Source organism: Oncorhynchus keta, unplaced genomic scaffold (assembly GCF_023373465.1).
Source record: "Oncorhynchus keta strain PuntledgeMale-10-30-2019 unplaced genomic scaffold, Oket_V2 Un_scaffold_3531_pilon_pilon, whole genome shotgun sequence".
Classification (NCBI taxonomy): Eukaryota; Metazoa; Chordata; class Actinopteri; order Salmoniformes; family Salmonidae; genus Oncorhynchus; species Oncorhynchus keta.
The window spans coordinates 683,776-709,225 of NW_026290920.1; the positions used below are offsets into that span (position 1 = coordinate 683,776).

The 25,450-nt window shown below is 42.3% G+C and overlaps 1 protein-coding gene across 2 annotated transcripts; it reads left to right on the forward strand.

The window, feature by feature from the left end:
* The first annotated feature begins 407 nt into the window (after positions 1-407).
* Positions 408-24,113, forward strand: LOC118375045 (lactadherin-like). 2 transcript variants are annotated; one of them, XM_052515932.1, is made up of 10 exons: positions 408-593; positions 6,314-6,439; positions 7,068-7,199; positions 13,663-13,776; positions 13,963-14,144; positions 14,711-14,866; positions 15,115-15,259; positions 17,565-17,767; positions 19,456-19,611; positions 22,295-24,113. In XM_052515932.1, the coding sequence occupies exons 1-10, from the start codon at positions 515-517 to the stop codon at positions 22,436-22,438; spliced, it is 1,437 nt and encodes a 478-aa protein (XP_052371892.1). In that variant the 5' UTR covers positions 408-514; the 3' UTR covers positions 22,439-24,113. The 2 variants fall into 2 exon arrangements, with proteins under 2 accessions (XP_052371892.1, XP_052371893.1); XM_052515933.1 differs by having other exon boundaries at positions 17,583-17,767.
* The last annotated feature ends 1,337 nt before the right edge of the window (positions 24,114-25,450 follow it).

Consider the following 25,450-nt stretch of genomic DNA (forward strand, 5'->3'; position numbering starts at 1 on the left):
GCACTATAGAGTCCTCTATCTATCTCTATGGTTTGACCATAGCCACAATATGTTCTATTTAATTGGGGAAAACGTCCACTAGGAAGCGATAAAACTCCAAATGTGGACATCAAACCCCCCAGGTCCAGATCTGCAGAGGGAAGGGTAAAGGTACCCACTATAAAGGGTAAATTAGTTACATATAGCGAAAAATGTTAACCTACCATTGTTCAAATACTATAGCCAGACTTCAACAACATAGTCAGTTCTCTAAGTACATATGTCTATTCCAAAGTGTTTGTAAAAAATATATATAAAGTGAAACACAAATGTTAACACTAATTTTACAGTACAAGGTTTAGGGATCTACCACAGCCTCCGACGCGCCCACCCGCGCATTCATCCATGGAACCCGCTAATTTAGAACCCGCCTACCTTCCCTGTCAATCTCAGCCGGGAAACTAGCGGTATCACGGTATTATATTATCCATCTGGTCTACTCTCGGAAAGAGTGGGGAATTCTCGAGAAATCAACATGAAACGTCACGGGTTTTTGTGCCCTTTGACATTTATTTGCGCTTGTGTCCTTATCGCTGCGGTCTGCTCAGTGAAAGGTGAGTCCCGTTTATTTAGTTGGTTAATTCATCCAACCCTATCGCAAGAATCTACTGTTAAAGTCTAATCCTTCAAAGGGACAATCCGGAATTCAAACAATAACAAAGCGACTGACCCGCTACTTGTTTTGGTAAACAGCTGAAAGATGTGGCTTGAGAAATATAACCATTCCAAAATTCACAGATAGACTAACCATCCATGAGGACTGACCATCCGTGAGATCAGAATGATAGTTTTATCCATGTTTTGACGCTATAGACCTACAGTGTATATTTACATTGACTTTGTTTACAAACATTGGAGTAAAACAAGCTTATATTTTGGGTTCTGATGAAGTTCATGAAGCATTTATAAATTATATTCTTCAATAATCAATGGCTATATGTCATTAATTTAACGGATCAAAAAAATGGATGTATTAACTCCAGATTGTCCCTTTAACGTGCAAGGACTTTATATGTTACATTCAGAGGTAGACTGGCTCTGGCAGCCAAAACAGCCTAAGTCGCCAGCTAAGGTTCTAGAAACATAAAGCCCTCTACTCTCGTATTAGATACAAATTATTTTACAAACATAAAGTATACACTTACTGTACAGTACACTGTTTCAACCAACAGTATGTTTGAGTTACAACACGTTTCTGACATCCTTCTTCCATTACACACCTACTGGTTACTCACAGGTGTTCATATTTCTATCATTTACCTGTATTGATTTTATTCAGATGACTATTTTTCACTGTAAAATAACTAAGCAAAGTAACTCTGTAGGCCAACACTTCATTAATGCCAGATATAACGGCTGATTTTTGCCTGTCACTCTCATGTCCAGCTCTCTTGTGTTGACTGCTCTGGCCCATACCTCTTGCATCAGACATTTACAACGCAATGTCCCAACTTTTCACCTGTAGGTCTTAGTGAAAAGGTTAAATGTCACAGGAGCTGGACATCCAAATGTGGGCTGGATGATCAAATCAAATGTATTTATAAAGCCCTTCTTACATCAGCTAATATCTCAAAGTGCTGTACAGAAACCCAGCCTAAAACCCCAAACAGCAAGCAATGCAGGTGTAGAAGCACGGTGGCTAGGAAAAACTCCATAGAAAGGCCAAAACCTAGGAAGAAACCTTGAGAGGAACCAGGCTATGAGGGGTGGCCAGTCCTCTTCTGGCTGTGCTGGGTGGAGATTATAACAGAACATGGCCAAGGTGTTCAAATGTTCATAAATTACCAGCATGGTCAAATAATAATAATCACAGTAGTTGTCGAGGGTGCAACAGGTCAGCACCTCAGGAGTAAATGTCAGTTGGCTTTTCATAGCCGATCATTGAGAGTATCTCTACCACTCCTGCTGTCTCTAGAGAGTTGAAAACAGCAGGTCTGGGACAGGTATCACGTCCAGTGAACAGGTCAGGTTTCCATAGCCGCAGGCAGAACAGTTGAAACTGGAGCAGCAGCACGGCCAGGTGGACTGGGGACAGCAAGGAGTCATCATGCCAGGTAGTCCTGAGGCATGGTCCTAGGGGTCAAGGTACAAATCTGTCGTTCTGCCCCTGAACAGGCAGTTAACCCACTGTTCCTAGGCTGTCATTGAAAATAAGAATTTGTTCTTAACTGACTTGCCTGGTTAAATAAAGGTGAAATAAAAATAAGACAGGAGAAATACTCCAGATATAACAAACTGACCCTAGCCCCCCGACACAAACTACTGCAGCATAAACACCGGAGGCTGAGACAGGAGGGGTCAGGAGACACTGTGGCCCCATCCGATGATACCCCCGGACAGGACCAAACAGGCAGGATATAACCCCACCCACTTTGCCAAAGCACAGCCCCCACACCACTAGAGGGATATCTTCAACCACCAACTTACCATCCTGAGACAAGGCCGAGTATAGCCCACAAAGATCTCCGTCACGGCACAACCCAAGGGGGCCAACCCAAACAGGAACACCACGTCAGTGACTCAACCCACTCAAGTGACGCACCCCTCCTAGGGACAGCATGGAAGAGCACCAGTAAGCCAGTGACTCAACCCCTGTAATAGGGTTAGAGGCAGAGAATCCCAGTGGAGAGAGGGGAACCGGCAGAGACAGCAAGGGATAAACGTAATGGGAGGGAAAAAAGTTATTGGCACACTCTTTTTAATCAGGAAACAGTCCTTTTCTTGTCATTACTTTTTTTGTGTAGTTAGGTCTGTAAAATGAAGGGATGTCAGTTTCTATGATCAATGATTCGTTTATCATTTAACTCATCATGAATAAATTTGCATTGCTCAGTTAAGAATTACATTTGAAGTGTGCTTTCAGTCAAGTGATTTTCTTTCTCACTCTCAAATACACTTTTCAAGCTCTGCTTTCATTTAATTGTGTAAATCATATTTTAAACATGTATCACATATCACCACTGAAAATATATCACTAGAGCTTAGATAGTGAAGATTGCTACTCTTTGCCTCAGACAATTCCTCGATCCAGAGGGCACTACCTCTCTTAAATGGTCTAGGTGAGTGCAGTTGTTCAGACCATGGTTCTAGTGATGACAACCCCCATAAACCTAAAAGATCATCAAAGTTGGTGCTTCAAAAGTGTGAACGGTATTATTTCAGTCCTGTCTGGTATTTTTAGAGTCAATGTATATAATTGAACGCCTGACTCAGACATATTGTTGCCATGTGATTTTTGATGATAGACTGTCAACCCTGTACTTAAATGTAAAGATATGGTTAGCAGCACAGTCTTATGTTTATTGTCTACGATCACAACTAGTGATTCCTGTAAGAGGCATGTTTACTCTAATTCATAGTAGGTTGAAAAGGAAGAAGAGGAACCACACTTAATGTCCATTTTCTTTTTGGAGAACAGAAATGTATTTTTGTTACTCAACCCACCCCAATGCACACACAGAAGGGTTGGAAGCACAGGGTCAGCCACTGCGCAGCACCCCTGGAGCAGATGGCAACTAGGATATTCAATTCTCACCAGATTTTTACTGTCGGGCCTGTGATTCTACCCGGCAACCCTCCACTTGCTATCTACAACCTAAAAGGGTTCTTCAGCTGTCCCCATAGAACTGTTTAAAGAACCCTTTTTGGTTCCAGGTAGAACCCATTTGGTTCCAGGTAGAACCCATTTTCATTCCATGTAGAACCCTTTACACAAAGGATTCTACATGGAACCCAAAAGAGTTCTACCTGGAACCAAAAAGGGGTCTCCTATGGGGACGGAAAAATAACCCTTTTGGAACCTTTTTTTTCTAAGAGTGTACAGGTGTATGGCTACTGTAATGAAAGGTCTACCTGTAAGCTTAGGCAACAATGTGCTCAATTATATCCGCATCACTGTACAACAAAACATGTTTATTTGCAACATCTCTTGGAATACTTATAATTATTTTCAGAGAATTTAGAGAACCAGTTTCACTTTGGTGATAGAATGAGCTCTGTATAGTCACTCTTATTTGTGCACCAGGAATTTTTACCTCGACCACCTGTTCATGTTGTGTGTTAGGTTTAGGTGGTATACCTGGCTCAAGCCCCCTGACCCTCGACACACCTAAGTCGCATTCCACTGCTTACACAATGTCAGATCTTACAACGTCTGTATAGGTATGTTACCTATCAGTTAACCACATCCATCTGTCAGTCGATGACACAGTCAATGAAGTGTCCTGGCTCGCAGAAACCATTGGTTGATGCATGCAAAGTCTGAGCAGTGGAACGCGACCCTGGTGTTGTGTACAAGCATTTCGCTACATCCGCAATAACATCCGCTAAATATGTGTATGTGACCAATCAAATTAGATTTGATGTGTTTTGTAAGTTTTGGTCATTCCTGAAATGAGGAAAATGGGAATCCACTTCGAGGTACAGTATATTCCTGATCTGTTTATAATCTAGGGAATCCTGCATTCTTTTAGTTTGGAAGACAAACACATTCTGTTAGTGAAGTAAAGCACAGGGGGAGGTGAGAATGAAATGCACAGTCCATTTAACATGTCAGTGTGTCTGTCTGGACCCAGAGCAATAATCTGTGGCTAGTTCCCATGACAGACTGTTTACATACTGTAGCTGACCAGCCTGCACTCAAGTTTAGGTTCTGGGTTCCGAGATTGATCTTTCTCTGTGTTTAAATGTGTTTCTTAGTATCCAAGCAGCAGGAAAAGCAGAACATAAGTTATTTTGCACCCACGCACCTCATTGTTATTGCAGGTGTAGCGAAATGCTTGTACACAACACGAGGGTCACATTCCACTTGAATAGCTGACAGTTGGTGAAAGAAAATGAAACTGGTTGATACCAGTTATGTTTTATTGTCATGAACCATAAACTCAAAGACAGGTGTCACTTCTGTTCCCCTTTCCATCCCCTCACTTTCCTGAGTGTAATCAGCAGATTAATTTTTGGGTTCCAGGTAGAACCCTCTGTGGAAAGGGTTCTACAAAAGGGTTCTACCTGGAACCAAATGGGTTCTACCTGGAACCAAAAATGGTTCTCCTATGGGGTCAGTCAAAGAACTCTTTAAGGTTCTAGATATCACCTTTTATAGGAATCTCCACAAAATCATGAAATGCCTTTAACTTGAAATGCCTCGTACACTTTCAACACAACACTTTCTCTCAACCCTTTGTCAGCTCCTCAAAGGAAGTGTTTTCACGCTGGTGTTCATGCTGTAACGTGCCTGTTGTCGGTTGGTAGTAAAGCCAGTATGCTCACTACAAAAGGTTGACAGAGGCTGTTAAACCCACTGATGAATAGAACAGCCCAGGTGAATGGTGAGAGGAGTGAGATCCCCACCATGCAGCCCTCTACATTACATAGACCTGGGTATCTAAAATACTTAGTAATTACATTGTACCAAGAGGGTAAGTACATCAAGTATACCTGTAACTCTATAATAAGCTACTTAGCAATACTTGACAGGGAGCACACCAACTATTTTTCTCAGGCAGGGAGCTTGTTCATGATTGTCAACTCTAATGACCATTCTCAGCTCACCTCTTCAAACTCCTGTATGTCATTGAACCTACCCATTGTAAAGCAACTATGATTCTGTTTTATGAACTGGAATAGTATGCTGGTATGTCATGGAGGACTGTAAGGTCACTCTTGGCTTAGTGGAACCATAAAACCACCTGTCTCCCTCTGGATGTTTCTGTCCTCTCCTTCCTGTGCTCTGTGAGTCAGCACTTAGGCCCTCTATGACCTCCCAGCTAACATGGGCCCTCAGCATCACCACATCTCCTTTGTGTTCATGGAGGGAAATTACTCTCGTTAGAGTGCCAGTGCCTGTATTCACAAAGTGTCTCAGAGTAGGAGTGTTGACCTAATATCAGGTCTTCCCTGCCTGTGTCATCTTATTCATTATGATATGAAAGCATATACTGACCCTAGAGCAGCACTCCTACTGTGAGATGCTTTGTGAATACAGGGCCAGGAGTCCAGGGACGTCCCTTATCAACCCTCCAACTTTTCTTGCTGTGATGTAAGATATGCTTGATCACATGTAATGGAGAGGCCATTGAGGTGAGGTATAACTGCCTTTTGACACAGAGATTGTCAAACTGTCTAAAACATGGCAGGTGCATGGAGGCTCCATATCGTGCCTTTATGTGGCCACCCTGTGACATTCCTCTCTCTCACCTCATTTTATTCTCTTCCTCTCTTTACCACTGTCTCTTCCCCCCCTCTCCATGTCTCTCTCTCGCTCCCCGTCTTCCAGGAGATTACTGTGAAGTGAATCTCTGCCATAACGGAGGGACGTGTGTGACCGGGGTGGGGGAGGACCCATTCATCTGTATCTGTGCTGATGCTTTTACTGGAGACACCTGCCACCTCAATGAGACTGGTAAGGAGGAGTAGAGCTAGCCAAATATGGTCAAGGCAGGTCAATGAGACTGGTAAGGAGGAGTAGCGCTAGCCAAATATGGTCAAGGCAGGTCAATGAGACTGGTAAGGAGGAGTAGCGCTAGCCAAATATGGTCAAGGCAGGTCAATGAGACTGGTAAGGAGGAGTAGAGCTAGCCAAATATGGTCAAGGCAGGTCAATGAGACTGGTAAGGAGGAGTAGAGCCAGCCAAATATGGTCAAGGCAGGTCAATGAGACTGGTAAGGAGGAGTAAGGCTAGCCAAATATGGTCAAGGCAGGTCAATGAGACTGGTAAGGAGGAGTAGCGCTAGCCAAATATGGTCAAGGCAGGTCAATGAGACTGGTAAGGAGGAGACTGGTCAAGGCAGGTGGACGTATTTAAAAAGCTTTGAGTTTCAAATGGGACAATTCAATATACTCAGTATACTGAGATTTTGGTCTTGTCACTTCATTTTTAGAAGCAAAGCTAATTTCTTGGACTGGCACCCAGGCGCTGGCTTCCATTTCTGTTCGTCAAACCTGACTGTTTTTCATTAAATGAAAGCATATTCTTGATTTTTTTCCCTTGAGTGTGTCCCGTCTTTATAATTGGTCAATCCTACCTTAGGTCCGTGCATTCCCAACCCCTGCAGGAATGATGGGTCGTGTGAGGTCATCACTCCGACCAGACGAGGAGACGTGTTCAGCGAGTACGTGTGTAAATGCCAGCCTGGCTTCGAGGGCGTGCACTGCCAGATCAGTAAGTTCCTTACTTGTGACTGTACCTGTTCTAATTCTCCCTGCCGACCCGGGCTTTCCTTCCTTCAAGTAATCCCAGATCTGAATTGGTTGGTTGGATTGGTGAAAGTAATATGGAAGTAGCCAAACATGGCCAACATGTCTGTGCTACTCAGCGTTTCCCCTAGATTGTTGTCTTAAGGTACATTTTTAAATCAGAAACATTTAACGCCAAATTGTTTTAGGTGAGGAGAACCAGAAGTTGGCTTGGGTAGGGTCCACTACCCCAATCCTAACTTCCACCATTCCGGTCAAAACAACAAACTGACAGACTGAATGGTGTGTCATGGCAGGTCGTGTTGAGGCATTATTAACATTAATGGGTGTAAAAGTTGGAAAAGCCTGAGACATTTTCCACTCTGTGCATGAGTGTAAGAAAGCATTGTGGTGAGCTCATGATTCATGAAAGACTTTCATTCAGCTCGTTGGAGGGCTGTTAGCTAATGAGGAAATGGCAACCCAGCCAAGTGTCTTAGAGTGAAAAGGCGTTTTTCAGCCATTTTGACTAAATGCAGCATGACTGGGTGAATCGTGGATATGAATCTCCTTTTAATCTCCTGCTTGGAAGGCATAAGATGTTCAGTGTGATCTCAGCTTTTGAAGAAGTTGCGATTTAGCTCTTTAACCTTCACTGGGGGTCCAATCTGGTCCTTACTTAAAAAAAAAAGTTTTAAATATGTGAGTAGTACAGAAAAAACATTAGCAGACACTCATATCATTAGCAGACACTCATATCATTAGCAGACACTCATATCATTAGCAGACACTCATAGCAGACACTCATATCATTAGCAGACACTCATATCATTAGCAGACACTCATATCATTAGCAGACACTCATATCATTAGCAGACACTCATATCATTAGCAGACACTCATATCATTAGCAGACACTCATATCATTAGCAGACACTCATATCATTAGCAGACACTCATATCATTAGCAGACACTCATATCATTAGCAGACACTCATCATTAGCAGACACTCATATCATTAGCAGACACTCATATCATTAGCAGACACTCATATCATTAGCAGACACTCATATCATTAGCAGACACTGACATATCATTAGCAGACACTCATATCATTAGCAGACACTCATATCATTAGCAGACACTCATATCATTAGGCAGACAGATGTTCATTAGCAGACACTCATATCATTAGCAGACACTCATATCATTAGCAGACACTCATATCATTAGCAGACACTCATATCATTAGCAGAAAAATATCATTTACTCATATCATTAGCAGACAAATATCATTAGCAGACACTCATATCATTAGCAGACACTCATATCATTAGCAGACACTCATATCATTAGCAGACACTCATATCATTAGCAGACACTCATATCCAAAGGAACGTTTAGTAAGTGCTTACATGGAGCAGAATGGATTAAAACAACTGTATTATCCACATGATATAGAATTGTCCCTTTGGCTTCACACTATGATATAACAGTAACATGACATTAAAGGGGAAATCTGTATTAAATACATCCATCTTTAGACTTTTAAAATGAATTAAACATACCCATTTCTCATGAGTTTAGATCAACTGCCGTACCCTATTAGAACCCCAAATATAAACTTGTTTTATTCCTTTGTTTATAAACAATGTAATTGCAGTCAAAAACTGTATAGCCTAAAAACATTGTTAAAACTATCATTTTGAGATCATGTATGGGCAGTCCTTGTATCCATAGCTCTGTCCATGAATTAGAAATATGTTGATTTCTCCAGCCCCTTCCCTCAGCTGTTAACCAAAACAGCAGCTGGGTGGCTTTGTTATTGTATCGAAACTGCAGATTGCCCCTTTAAAACAGTGATGTCATTATGATGACATTTAAAACATTTATTTTGATAACAAAAACCTAAGAATGAGTGTCCTAAACCCTTCTATGATGAGGAGAAGTAACTCTGCCTGCAGTGCATCCCAGGGACACACCCACAATGTGGTGAAGCGTGGGCTGCTGATGGATGGGCTTTAAATACTGTGTGTGTGTGTGTGTGTGTGTGTGTGTGTGTGTGTGTGTGTGTGTGTGTGTGTGTGTGTGTGTGTGTGTGTGTGTGTGTGTGTGTGTGTGTGTGTGTGTGTGTGTGAGTGAGAGACACACACCTTTGGACACCTACTCCTTCCAGGGTTTTTCTTTATTTTTACTATTTTACTACATTGTAGAATAATAGTGAAGACATCACAACTATGAAATAACACATATGGAATCATTTTAGTAACCAAAAAAGTGTTAAACAAATCTAAATATATTTGAGATGCTTCAAAGTAGCCACTCTTTGCCTTGATGATAGCTTTCCACACTCTTTGGCATTCTCTCAACCAGCTTTGTGATCACGTGGAATGCATTTCAATTAACAGGTGCGCCTTGTTAAAGTTAATTTGTGGAATGTCTTTCCTTCTTAATGTGTTTGAGCCAATCAGTTGTATTGTGACAAGGTGTGGTTGGTATAAAGAAGATAGCCCTATTTGGTAAAGGACCAAGTCCATATTATGGCAACAACTCAAATAAGCAAAGAGAAATGACAGTCCATCATTACTTTAAGAAATGAAGGTCAGTCAATCCGGATAATTTCTTAAAGTGCTTTGATAAAACTGTCTCTCATGACGACCGTCACAGGAAAGGAAGACCTCTGCTACAGAGTTAAGTTCGTTAGAGTTAACTGCACCTCAGACTGCAGTGCAAGTAAATGCTTCACAGAATTCAAGTAACAGACATCTCAACAACTTTTCAATGGAGACTGTGTGAATCAGGTCTTCATGGTCGTATTGCTGCAAAGAAACCACTGCTAAAGGACACCAATAAGAAGAATAGACTTGCTTGGGCCAAGAAACACGAGCAATGGACATTAGATCTGTGTAAATCTGTCCTTTGGTCTGATGAGTCCAAATTTGAGATTTTTGCTTCCAACCACCGTGTCTTTGTGAGACGCAGAGTAGGTGAACTGATTATATCCCACCGTGAAGCATGGAGGTGTAACGGTGTGGTGGTGCTTTGCTGGTGACACTGTCTGTGATTTATTTAGAATTCAAGGCACACTTAACCAGCATGGCTTCCACAGTGATACACCATCCCATCTGGGATGCGCTTGGTGGGACTATCATTTGTTTTTCAACAGGACAATGTCCCCAAACACACCTCCAGGCTGTGTAATGGCTATTTGACAAAGAAGGAGAGGGATGGAGTGACCGGTTCTCCACAATCACCCGACCTCAACCCAATTGAGATGGTTTGGGATAAGTTGGACCGCAGAGTGAAGGAAAAGCAGCCAACAACTGCTCTGCGTACTGTGTGTTGAAACTCCTTCAAGACTGTTGAAAAATCATTTATGTTCAATTGATTTTTTCTAAGTTGCATGTTTTGTGTATACAAGCTTCTACCAGGTTTTCTCTAATACCCCCCTAGCCAGCCAGGAACTCTCCCTCTGAGGCACCTTTACAGCAATTAGCCATGGTCCACTCTAATCTCAGAAGGCTTTAGCAGAGCGAGGGGAGCTCTGCCAGTCCTGCTGTCTACACAGTAGGCCTAGCTATTGAGAGCCTCAGTGCTAGTTGGGTCAGTAGTTGCCATCTCATTAAAACAAACTGATATTCATGCATGGACTGGTACAAGACTTTTCACATTCCAGATTAGGATCTAGGAGGCTAATGCCACTATAACCCTTGTCCTTTCCATTCATTTCCTTGGTTTGTCCAAGTTTTCCATTGAAAGTCCAGAATCTGATTGAAAAACCAGGCGTGCTGATGCGACTACAAAACTGTAGATGATTCATAGCATATTTATAACCTCTAACTGCTAGTCTGACCACCAGTGTTATTGCTGTTTGGTTGTCACCACCCACATTTGTTCTTGTTCTACCAGACGTCATAGATTGTATAGGCCTGTAGGTAGGGTGGATCCGGGTACTGTCTTGTTACCACTCTTGACCTTCTGTCAGTGTCCCTGTCTGTCATTGGCACAGACATGGACACACACACACACACACACACACACACACACACATAGTCTAAAGATACACCTACGGCATTTAATCTACCTAATCAAGGTCAGAGATGTTATTTACCGAGTAGATTCTCAGAATGACTGGAGGGTGCGGTGCGTGTGTGTGTTTTCTGTGTATGTGCATGCCCGTGGGTGTGTGCTTGTATTTCTCAGCGTGGGTGTGTGTGTTGTCACGCCGTTGAGCGGAATGGGTTTTAGAGTTGGGACCAATCCTCTTAGAGTTAACGGGAACAGTAGCTAAACAGAAGATGTAGTGTTAAAGTGCTGTCTGCCCCCTAGATTACAACCTGGAAGTGGCTCCCAGGGACACTTAGACTGCTATAAACACCGTTTTCAACCACTGTGTTTACTGTTTATGGCCTATTTTTAAATTCCCGGGATGAGTAATTACAATATCAAGATGTTCTAGCTCTGTGGTTACCAAATATTTCTGTCCGATGACCCACCAAACCATTTTGGAATTTTCCTGTGACCCACGGGCACTGAATGAACGAACAAAGCAGATTTTTCGAAGGTCCACACCCTAGAACGAATCAGTAATGCCTCGCTAACGGGTACCGACCCACCATTTGGGATATACTGTTTTATCTGATAACAATAATCACTTATAAAATTCCCCTGACGCCAATGACTTTGTTGAATCATTTTGTTCAATAAGAAGCAAACAGGGGACCTACCAGTGTTTTCTGTTGCACACCATTTTGCTATGGTTTGCTATGGTGTGGACTAATGAATACAGCCCAGTTTTAGTCCATGCTATTTATAATACAACTCAGCCCCCTGGTGGGGACTAGGAAGAGCTGCAGCAGTGGACAGACTACCATAGACTACTCCCAGGTCACCTCACCCTGCAGGCACAATATAGAACACACCCAAAACCACAACCCTGCCCTTCACCTGTGGTCATTTATGATGCCTGGCCCCAAAGTTGCCCCCAGCTGTGCCCCTGTCATCACCCCTGTTTCTTAGAGAACACACCTGCAGAGAGGCATTATGGAGGCCCACTGGTGGTATTGTGGTGCTTCAAGGTTCACCCACCTGGCTGATTAGCCTGCATGCCAGGTAGTCTTACCACTGGGCTATATCTGACTTACCTTTGGGGTACAAGTGTACTGCATTTAGCCATCAGGGACTGTGTTCTCTCCTGCTCAGGTCCAGGGAGGGTTTTAGATGTCAGACCCAGTGGGCAGAACTGGTTCATTCTGATGTATTTTCAATCGTTATGGTCCGGTTGTATAGAGCAAATCTAGTTATATGACCAGATAAGGGCAACAATGTTTAGTCTTTCTTGATGTCTTCCTGAAAAACATCCATCCAGAAAGGTATTATGTGTCATTATGAAGTCCCATGTCAGATTCCTATGTTAGGACAAGGTTTATTATGTGACATTATGAAGTCCCATGTCAGATTCCTATGTTAGGACAAGGTTTATTATGTGACATTATGAAGTCCCATGTCAGATTCCTATGTTAGGACAAGGTTTATTATGTGTCATTATGAAGTCCCATGTCAGATTCCTATGTTAGGACAAGGTTTATTATGTGTCATTATGAAGTCCCATGTCAGATTCCTATGTTAGGACAAGGTTTATTATGTGACATTATGAAGTCCCATGTCAGATTCCTATGTTAGGACAAGGTTTAATATGTGACATTATGAAGTCCCATGTCAGATTCCTATGTTAGGACAAGGTTTATTATGTGACATTATGAAGTCCCGTGTCAGATTGCTATGTTAGGACAGGGTTTATTAGGATGACATACCACCTCATTCGTTTATTAGGATGCATCATCACCCAGGGTGCCAGGTTTATTAGGATGCCAACACCTCATTCGGCCGCCTTTCGTTCCAGTACTCTGCTGCCTGTGACTGGAACGAATTGCAAAAATCGCTGAAGTTGGAGACTTTTATCTCCCTCACCAACTTCAAACATCAGCTATCTGAGCAGCTAACCGATCGCTGCAGCTGTACATAGTCTATTGGTAAATAGCCCACCCATTTTCACCTACCTCATCCCCACAGTTTTTATTTATTTACTTTTCTGCTCTTTTGCACACCAATATCTCTACCTGTACATGATCATCTGATCATTTATCACTCCAGTGTTAATCTGCAATATTGTAATTATTCGCCTACCTCCTCATGCCTTTTGCACACATTGTATATAGACTCCCCTTTTTTTCTACTGTGTTATTGACTTGTTAATTGTTTACTCCATGTGTAACTCTGTGTTGTCTGTTCACACTGTTATGCTTTATCTTGGCCAGGTCGCAGTTGCAAATGAGAACTTGTTCTCAACTAGCTTACCTGGTTAAATAAAGGTGAAATAAATAAATAAACATTTAAAATACCCAATTTCTATGTAACTGTGTCTATCTCTTGTGCTTGTCCTGTCTAGATGTGAATGACTGTGAGAAGCAGCCATGTAAGAACGGTGGGATGTGTCGAGATCTGGATGGTGACTACACCTGCCTGTGCCCTTCACCCTACGTTGGAAAGCAATGCCAGCTCCGTAAGTATAGGGCAGGGGAACCGCTGCATAGGAGAGACTGAAACATGTCTACTACTCTGTGTGTTACACATTATGAACTGTCTCTCTTTGTACTTTAAGTCACAACCAGTATGTCCATATTAGAGATTATAACCTGTTTCTGTCTCCTATATAAGACAATATAACATATGTATGTGTTTGTTCCAGGTTGTATATCTCTGATGGGGTTGGAGGGAGGAGAAATCGTAGAGTCTCAGATCTCGGCCTCCTCTGTACACTATGGCATTATGGGTCTTCAGCGCTGGGGTCCAGAACTGGCCCGGCTCAACAACCAGGGCATGGTCAACGCCTGGACCGCCGCCAACCATGACAAGAACCCCTGGATGGAGGTTAGAGAACCAAGTCAGTTTAGTAAATAATCACTTGTTGTGGTAATCGTGTTGTCACATGGTAGGTCATAACCCACTGGTGGACTGTGGCCAGCACCTCATGGGTCCAGACTAAACTTTGGCTTTTCAACATGCTTTTCTACTTGATGAAGTCACCCGATCTGGCCTCTCTATGGACATTGTCATGGAAAAGAAATGAAACACTTTTTTAGATGTGTCTGAATGATGCTACACAGCTCTAGTAAAGTCTAAGCATAGTACCCATAGTACCCATATAAACAGACATACACTGTACTCTCAGGAAGAAAGGTGCCATCTAGAACATAAGTGTTCTTTGGCTGTCCCCATAGGAGAACCCTTTGAAGAACCCTTTTTGGTTCCAGCAATAACCCTTCTGGGTTCTATGTAGAATCCTTTCTAGCTGGAACAGAAACATTGTTCCTATGGGGACAACTGTAGAAACCTTTTGGAACCCTTTTTTCTAACAGTGTATCATCTAAATCCCGGTGGGGAGGATGATTAGTGGTTTGACCCCTGTCTGACCTCTCTCTGACCTCTGACTCTAGATCAACATGCAAAAGAAGATGCGCCTAACTGGCATCATCACCCAGGGTGCCAGTCGAATGGGCATAGCTGAGTACATTAAGGTCTTTAAAGTGTCTTCCAGCTTTGATGGTAAGACCTACACCCCCTACAGACCAGCAGGACAGAGGAAGGACAAGGTGACTTTACAATATGAGTTTACCATAGTAATATTCATTTATAGTTAGTGACTCAGTGTAAGTTAATTTAAACAGTTGTCCCATTTCCTAGAGTCTACAATAACTTATGGTTAAGGTCAGAATTGTGGGAGGTTTAAGCTGTTCCTAGATCTGTTCCTACTGGCATGTTTTACTTGGACCTGAACAGTTGCTCCCACATGAATGCCTGTAACAACTTGGTGACATCACTTCTGTGCCCTGTGCCACAGGTGTTTGTGGGTAACATTGATAATGACAGCACCAAGACCAACCTGTTTGACCCTCCCATCGTGGCCCAGTTTATCCGCGTCATTCCTGTGGTGTGTCGCAAGGCCTGCACCCTGCGTATGGAGCTGGTGGGCTGTGAGCTCAATGGTAAACAGACACCTCTACACGGGGAAATAGTGGAAAGACGACTAGACTGCATCTCAATAGTTTTAATTGTCTTCCTTTCCTCCTCGTCTCCGTCTGCATCGATCTGGAAACTCAGGACAGGTGATAGAAATGTGATCTGGCCATTTGGTGTCTTGTTTTTTACATCAGATGGTAACAGGGAGATAAAGAGAGGAAGCCACTCCAGACTATTGACATGCAGCTGTATATAAAACCCCATTCAGAGTCCTCTGCCTGAACCACAAATAGACCTTGAGAATAGTTACAAGCCCACCAAGTAAAAGGCATTAAGTTGGGTACATGCGGTCTCCTTGTGTTGACACTGTGGCTCTTCTGTCCAGCTTGCTGACGGTAAGAGGGTTGTTTAGATGTCCTAACATGAGTCTAGATTTAGTTATGTTTAGACCACATACTGTAGGGTAATGGTTTGGACAGCATTCAGAGGGAGACCCATGCAGTGCAACAATGGGGACGGAGTTCCTGACAAAAGCACCACCCATACACTCACACACACTCGCACACTATGTCCATATGTGTTTCCAGCCCCACCCTATTACTCAGTGTATATAGAGCTACAGTTCAAATTTACTTGCTGCTAGTAAGGCTATTGGGCTTCACTCACTTTTCCTATTCCCCATTATTTTCCTATTCCCTGCCTCCTTTCCTATTCATTTCAATGCCTCCTTTATACAAATGTTATTTGTTTATTATAAATATCTGTCTGGTACTTTTCATGTCATGCTGTCTGTCCTACACTGTTTATGTCATGTTATCTGTCCTACACTGTTTATGTCATGTTATCTGTCCTACACTGTTTATGTCATGTTATCTGTCCTACACTGTTTATGTCATGCTATCTGTCCTACACTGTTTATGTCATGTTATCTGTCCTACACTGTTTATGTCATGCTATCTGTCCTACACTGTTTATGTCATGTTATCTGTCCTACACTGTTTATGTCATGCTATCTGTCCTACACTGTTTATGTCATGCTATCTGTCCTACACTGTTTATGTCATGCTGTCTGTCCTACACTGTTTATGTCATGCTATCTGTCCTACACTGTTTATGTCATGCTATCTGTCCTACACTGTTTATGTCATGCTATCTGTCCTACACTGTTTATGTCATGTTATCTGTCCTACACTGTTTATGTCATGCTGTCTGTCCTACACTGTTTATGTCATGCTATCTGTCCTACACTGTTTATGTCATGCTATCTGTCCTACACTGTTTATGTCATGCTATCTGTCCTACACTGTTTATGTCATGCTATCTGTCCTACACTGTTTATGTCATGTTATCTGTCCTACACTGTTTATGTCATGCTATCTGTCCTACACTGTTTATGTCATGCTATCTGTCCTACACTGTTTATGTCATGCTATCTGTCCTACACTGTTTATGTCATGTTATCTGTCCTACACTGTTTATGTCATGTTATCTGTCCTACACTGTTTATGTCATGCTATCTGTCCTACACTGTTTATGTCATGCTATCTGTCCTACACTGTTTATGTCACTGTTTATTATCTCATGTTGTCTGTCCTACACTGTTTATGTCATGTTATCTGTCCTACACTGTTTATATCATGTTGTCTGTCCTACACTGTTTTTATGTCCTCATGTTTATATCATGTTGTCTGTCCTACACTGTTTATGTCATGCTATCTGTCCTACACTGTTTTTATATCATGCTATCTGTCCTACACTGTTTATATCATGCTATCTGTCCTACACTGTTTATATCATGTTATCTGTCCTACACTGTTTATGTCATGCTATCTGTCCTACACTGTTTATGTCATGCTATCTGTCCTACACTGTTTATATCATGTTATCTGTCCTACACTGTTTATGTCATGCTATCTGTCCTACACTGTTTATATCATGTTATCTGTCCTACACTGTTTATATCATGTTATCTGTCCTACACTGTTTATATCATGTTATCTGTCCTACACTGTTTATGTCATGTTATCTGTCCTACACTGTTTATGTCATGCTGTCTGTCCTACACTGTTTATATCATGCTATCTGTCCTACACTGTTTATATCATGTTGTCAAATCAATCGATCAATCAGTAAGTGGCTAATCTCCATGCCTTGAGCTGTAGTGTTGGTTGGTGGAGGGATAAATTAGGAGGACGGGCTCCTTGTAATGTACTCCACTGAGTGGGTGGTTCTTCACTTTGGTGTGATCATTGGTTTTTCTCTATTGGTTCTCTGTGTTTCAACTCTACTCCTTTCCTGTCTATCATTGTCTCTCTGCTGTTTCGTTTACAGTATATTCCAACACGACAGGTTGCTCTGAGCCAATGGGCATGAAGTCCCGCCTTGTCTCTGATGGACAGCTCTCGGCGTCCAGTGCCTTCCGCACCTGGGGCATTGATGCCTTCACCTGGCACCCACAGTTCGCCCGGCTAGACAAACAGGGCAAGACCAACGCCTGGTCCCCCGCCACTAACAACCGCTCAGAGTGGCTACAGGTGAGACGGACTCTCCTCTTTTAAAGGGGCAATATGGATTCCAAAAACAAACCACTTGTTTTGGTAAACAGCTGAGGGATGGGGCCTGGAGAAATGTAACCACACTCAAATTCATAGACAGAGCTATGGATGCAAAGACTGAACATCCATGAGCTCAAAAGCATATTTTTAACCATATTTTGAAGTTAGTGTTTGTTTAAAATTATATTGTTTACAAACAATGGAGTAAAACAGTATTTTGGATTCTGATGGAGTAAAGCATCTAAACATCTATTCTTTAAGAACCAATAGCTAGCTATATACACTACCATTCAAAAGTCTGGGGTCACTTAGTAATGGCCTTGTTTTTGAAGGCTATTCCATGCGAGAAATCAGCATGGAATAGATCTGGTACAACACTGTGTTCTACTCCCTTCACAGAACAGCGCAGACTGGCTTTAACCAGAATAGAAAGAGGAGTGGGAGGCCCCGGTGCACAACTGAGCAAGAGCACAAGTACATTAGAGCGTCTATTTTGAGAAACAGACGCCTCACAAGTCCTCAACTGGCAGCTTCATTAAATAGTACTCATTAAATAGTACCCGCAATCTCTTCAGATTACCTCAACAAATTGACAACTACAATGCCAAAGGTCTGCAAAATGGAGGATTTTTTTGACAAAAGCAAAGTTTGAAGACCACAATTATTATTTCAATGAAAAATCATTATTTATAACCTTGTCAACATCTTGACCTATATTTCCTATTCATTTTGCAACTCATTTCATGTATGTTTTCATGGAAAACAAGGACATTTCTAAGTGATCCCAAACTTTTGAACAGTAGTGTAAGTACATGTATGTACCAATCCCACATTGCCATTTTAAACTGTCTACTTTAACAAAGGATTTCGGGTAGCACTTTATTTGACGGTTTAGAAATGACATGGTAATTACTTGGAAGTTGGTAAAATGGTATTCATACAGTAATAACCTATGAGTTACTTGTTTGTGTCTTTAGGATGAGAACTTTTAGCTACCAGGTAGTTCCCAGTTGTGTTGAATTTGTTGTAGTACGTACCAGAGTGTATAGATTGTTACCGCATAATTTCTCTGTGAATACCATCTAAATATCAATGGAAACAGTGCTTAGAGGAAGGATCACATTCTCTTCCTAATATGATTTGTAACACAAAAAGTAATGGATAATTTTTATCATACTTGTGGGATTCTGACATCTGTTCTTGGTTCATACTATTTTATATGATGAAACAGCTATTCAATATTGGGCACATTGTGTGGGAAAACCGACATCAGGGATAGGAGTCTGACATATGTTGACGTAGTATCTTTGTTTATAAACTTCACCCTGCTCACACACTTCTTATTCTGAAAAGTGAAGACATTGCTGTGAGGGGAGTCTACCTTGTAGTATTGTAGGTTTTTATGACACTGATGAAGGTCAGATGGACGAAACGTTTGAAATGGAATAAACCTTTTCCTTTTTTCACCTGAACTGAATGTGTGTGAACCATCCTTCTCTTTTCTACTGTGGTTTTTCTTCTGTAGCCAAGACACATTTAGTGATTTTATTTGACCTTGGGAAAAGAGCTACTTCTTAAATACCAAAATACAGGGTTCATTGAGTTGAAGGTATTATCATTAATCTGGTCTATATGTTACTGTCTTGTCCTCCATGATCCTGTCCCAGGTTGACCTGGAAAAGACCAAGCATCTGACAGGCATCATCACCCAGGGGGCCAAGGACTTTGGGGTGGTGCAGTTTGTGTCCGCCTTCAAAGTGGCCTATAGCGACGACGGACAGACCTGGAACCTGGTGAAGGATGAGAACACCAACACAGAGAAGGTCTGTGAACCACTGCTCACAACGTATTCTCATTATGACACTCCCATATATTGGGGCTCCCCATAGTTCTGATACGCTTAATTGGTTTCCTTTCCTTGTCTCCTCTCCTTCATCGCCACTGATCTTATCTGTTAGATGATATAAGTCTACCCAGCCATTTCAATGTTCATAAAGGAAAGGAGAGGACGCCATTTAAAAGTAAAGAGACACAGACATACTATAATCATTTTTACCCTGACTATTTGATTTCGATAGTAGGGATAAGGGGTTTTGCAAACCTCTGCACAGTTTGTTGACATGAGTTGGGACCTGACTGCGTTTCCCGTGCCAATTTACGGACCCCCTCTCCGGACCCCCACTCTGTGTGTGGAGTGTATCCCCTGGTCCTCTGTGTGAATGATCTCTTTACTTCCTGTTTTGTCCCTGGCTGGAACAGTGCTAGTGACACTCACCCCTGTAGCCCCCCTCTCTGTGTGGAATAGGAGAGGCCAATCTTCACCCCCATGGGAGTGCTGCAAGCAAGGGGCTGTTTACATTTTCATTGGGGGCCTACGCTGAATAATTCAATGACCATCAGGGACGAATAAACAACCCATCTTTTCATTGAGTGTAGACCCTTGACATTATGTGACGTAGCCAGGGGCTTCCTCAGAGGGACTGGGAGGGGAGTTGTGTCATCATGAATGAGGTCATAGTTCAGACCAATAAACAACCCATCTTTTCATTGAGTGTAGACCCTTGACATTATGTGACGTAGCCAGGGGCTTCCTCAGAGGGACTGGGAGGGGAGTTGTGTCATCATGAATGAGGTCATAGTTTAGACCAATAAACAACCCATCTTTTCATTGAGTGTAGACCCTTGACATTATGTGACGTAGCCAGGGCTTCCTCAGAGGGACTGGGAGGGGAGTTGTGTCATCATGAATGAGGTCATAGTTTAGACCAATAAACAACCCATCTTTTCATTGAGTGTAGACCCTTGACATTATGTGACGTAGCCAGGGGCTTCCTCAGAGGGACTGGGAGGGGAGTTGTGTCATCATGAATGAGGTCATAGTTTAGACCAATAAACAACCCATCTTTTCATTGAGTGTAGACCCTTGACATTATGTGACGTAGCCAGGGGCTTCCTCAGAGGGACTGGGAGGGGAGTTGTGTCATCATGAATGAGGTCATAGTTTAGACCAATAAACAACCCATCTTTTCATTGAGTGTAGACCCTTGACATTATGTGACGTAGCCAGGGGCTTCCTCAGAGGGACTGGGAGGGGAGTTGTGTCATCATGAATGAGGTCATAGTTTAGACCAATAAACAACCCATCTTTTCATTGAGTGTAGACCCTTGACATTATGTGACGTAGCCAGGGGCTTCCTCAGAGGGACTGGGAGGGGAGTTGTGTCATCATGAATGAGGTCATAGTTTAGACCAATAAACAACCCATCTTTTCATTGAGTGTAGACCCTTGACATTATGTGACGTAGCCAGGGGCTTCCTCAGAGGGACTGGGAGGGGAGTTGTGTCATCATGAATGAGGTCATAGTTTAGACCAATAAACAACCCATCTTTTCATTGAGTGTAGACCCTTGACATTATGTGACGTAGCCAGGGGCTTCCTCAGAGGGACTGGGAGGGGAGTTGTGTCATCATGAATGAGGTCATAGTTTAGACCAATAAACAACCCATCTTTTCATTGAGTGTAGACCCTTGACATTATGTGACGTAGCCAGGGGCTTCCTCAGAGGGACTGGGAGGGGAGTTGTGTCATCATGAATGAGGTCATAGTTTAGACCAATAAACAACCCATCTTTTCATTGAGTGTAGACCCTTGACATTATGTGACGTAGCCAGGGGCTTCCTCAGAGGGACTGGGAGGGAGTTGTGTCATCATGAATGAGGTCATAGTTTAGACCAATAAACAACCCATCTTTTCATTGAGTGTAGACCCTTGACATGAGTGTTGACCCTTGACATTATGTGACGTAGCCAGGGGCTTCCTCAGAGGGACTGGGACTGGGGGGAGTTGTGTCATCATGAATGAGGTCATAGTTTAGACCAATAAACAACCCATCTTTTCATTGAGTGTAGACCCTTGACATTATGTGACGTAGCCAGGGGCTTCCTCAGAGGGACTGGGAGGGGAGTTGTGTCATCATGAATGAGGTCATAGTTTAGACCAATAAACAACCCATCTTTTCATTGAGTGTAGACCCTTGACATTATGTGACGTAGCCAGGGGCTTCCTCAGAGGGACTGGGAGGGGAGTTGTGTCATCATGAATGAGGTCATAGTTCAGACCAATTTACAATCCTTGATGGGAGGCCTGAGACATTGACCTTTGACCTTTACATATGGGTTCATATTAGATCTCTCCTCCCGTTCAGTAGAACCATTAAAGCTGACCGTTTCAATGAATAGGGTGAATATTGAAGTTTATCTGAACAATAACTGTTACACACATGAAGTAATGTCTTAACACAGCTGGGTAGGAGATTGAACAACTGAAGTGAACCTTGAGAAGGACTCCCGCACACTGTGTATAATGCAAAAAAAGACATTTCATGAGTCCCTTTCAACATGCATATTTAAATACAGACATATTTGTTCAGATGTAGAATTATTCACACCATTCAACAGATATGGTAGTTAACCATTGACCATTGATGTGTGTGTGTTCCCTGACAGATTTTCCAAGGCAACATTGACAACAACATGCATAAGAAGAACCTGTTTGAGCCTCCGTTCTACGCCCGCTACCTGCGCGTTGTGCCCTGGGAGTGGCAAGAGCGCATCACCCTGCGCATGGAGCTGCTGGGCTGTGACTACTAGAACTACATTACCCATAATCCACCAGTGCTCCACCCAGTCTCCATAACGTATCTGTCCACACTGGAATCAGTCACACCTTCCTCTACACCAGGACATAGAAATCTAATGTATAGAATGTACATTTGGGAGAATGTGTCAGGTTCTAACGTTCCAGAACTTTGCATCAATAGACTATTTTCCAGATTAAGTCTGCTCTACAGCTTGTATTTCTACAAATATTTTTCAGATGTTTTATTCTTCAGCTAAAACTGATCAATTCCAATTTGTTTTTGATCCTTTCCACAGTGACTGTGGCCCAGTGTCAATTCTAAATATATGGGCTCTCACATTCTCTTTGAAGAATTAGAGTATGTCTGAAATGACAGCCTATTCCCAATGTAGTGCACAATTGTTGACCTTTTGGCAGTACATGTGCTGTGGTCAAAAGTAGCACAGTATAGCGAACATGTCGGACAAACCCTTCCCCCAGCGCTGCCAGTTCCAACACGTTCCAAACACTCACAGTTCTGTGTGATGTCACTTTGCCAGCCGACCTAGCAGCTGCTTGTCCCGCCGTGCTCTTTGACATTATGTATTCAGGGTGAGAGCCTTCTATTTACAGCAGTGGTATTCAGAGTCAGGGTCGCCAAATAAAAATAACATCCTATCCCAGTCGGCGTGGACTTAAAGACCTAAAAAATGAAGAGTAGCCAACAGATTATTGTATGGGACAATATACATTTTTGAGAAATATTGGTTCTCTTAATTTTTATTAGAGAGATGACAATGAATTGAAAGTAATTTGTTGATGTAGGTTGTGTTTTTAGATTTGGGTTGGGGTCACCAGAAATTCTGCCAAAAAAATGGGTTACCTGCTGAAAAAGTTTGAATACCACTGATTTAACACAGGAGGTTGGTGGCACCTTAATTGGGGAGGATGGGCTCGTAGTAATGGCTGTTGCAGAATTAATGGAATGGTATCAAACACATGGTTTCTATGTGTTTGATGCCATTCCATTCGCTCCATTCCAGACATTATTATGAGCTGTCTTCCCCTCAGCAGCCTCCACTGTGATTTACAGTAAACAAAAGGCTCTGTCGAGGACCACAAAAAAGCAGCTTGCAGTCCTGATGTGGCCCCAGACCTGGAGTTAAAGACCCCTGGTCTACCATAATATAGATGTGATTGTATCGAAGGGAGAGTAGACACGTCAGCTGGTGATATGAGCACTTAGTAGTATATTGAAGCAGGGCCTGTGTGCAATATACTTTTTGGGAAATAGCTGGACATAATAAATTAACAAATTTGTTAACTGACAATGGAATTATTGTACTGTACATTACCTATACTGTATATTAATTGAAGGAAGGGCATTGTTTTTTAAATTGAAACTAAAAGCTGCAAAGGATTGTTCAGTATGATGGTGTACCTTTCACACTTGATCCATGACTTAAGTTTTTTTGCCAATTTAGCAGATTTGTTTATGTTCTAATAATAATCTTGCATTCCAAGTCGGCCTGAAACGGCTTTTTCCCCATATTAGCAGAAATGAAATCGTACAGACAAGAGACACGTAGAAATGATTGAGTGAGTAGAAATTATTGGACTCTGTTGTGGTTTGAATTTTTTTCTTTTTAAGAAATCAAATATGTTGGTCTTCAACAGACATCACTAATTAAAAAAAGTTGAAAAACATTCTGTGTTAAACATTTTGATTGAAAAGAATGTCCATTACATAAGACATTGCATGGGTAAACATTGATATCAGTCTTACAGTAATAGCATCAACTTAGTTAGAAGCACAAAAAGTGTCCCTTTGTAATTTCGCCCTTCTGCCTAACTCTCAGTGACAGGCATATTCTCTCTCTCTTTATCTCTCACTCTTGCTCTCTCTCTCATTTCTCTTTGTCCCTCTACTACTTCCCCTTCTCCTTTTCCCTCCCTCTCTCTCCCTCCCACTGTTTCTTCCTCTTCAATTTGTGACCATGCCACTGCCAGGACGTTACAGAGCAGAACTTTGTGTTCCCCCTAGTTCTGCAGTGGAGCCCCATTCTCCTGCCTGACCTGTCTGATCATACTGTCAGGACGGGCGTGTCATGGATAGCAAGGACAGAAAAAAGTTGGTTCCAGCAGAAGTGGGACCTGATTATTAAGTGACATCATGGGGGCTTGTTAATGGGGCTGTGTATGTTAGTGCATATAATCTGAATTGCTTTTATAAAATAACAGACACTCTTAAACTTCATAGTTGCAATAAACGTGTTTACAGCCAGCGTCAGTATAAACTACAGTAATTTAGTTGACTCTTTGGGCGTGATGACTGTCTAGAAATAATGCTCTGTTCCCAACTTCCCAACTGCACAATGGCACAATAATTCATGAAACACTGTCATTAAGGCTAGACTAAATCATCTCAACCTTTTTGAAGGAAAATTCGATGTCTAGTCCATTTTGGTGTCCCATACATGTTGGGACTAGGAAGTAGTCTGGCCAGTCCAGTGTGAACCACAGAAGACAACCCATGTGTTTGTCCTAAATGGCACCCTAATGCCTTTTGACCCAAGCCCTATGGGTCCCTGCTCAAAAGTAGTGCACTAAATAGGGAATAGGGTGCTTTTTGGGATACAAGCCATTGATGACCGCTCTGTTGTAACACTGAGACCCCTGAGGGATTTCCATTGTGGGTCAGACCATAGTCCTGTCTGTGTCTTTCCCATCCAAACATTCCCTGGCTGTGTCCCAAATGGCACCCATCTAAATATGGTACCTTTTGACCAGGGCACATAGGGCTCTGGTTAAAAGTAGTGCACTATATAGGGAATAGGGTGCCATTTGGGACGGGGCACCTATGACCCAATAAAGGACTCTCCTGGCTGGGCAATACGTAGTAATCAGACCCTCTTAGCTCCTCATCTCTCTACTATTCACACAGGCTGGTATGTCTTGCCCCTGGCCAAGGCTTTCAACTACACTCTGACTATATATTAGCACTGTGTGTGTGTGGTTTTACTATCCTTGTCACAAAATCTTAG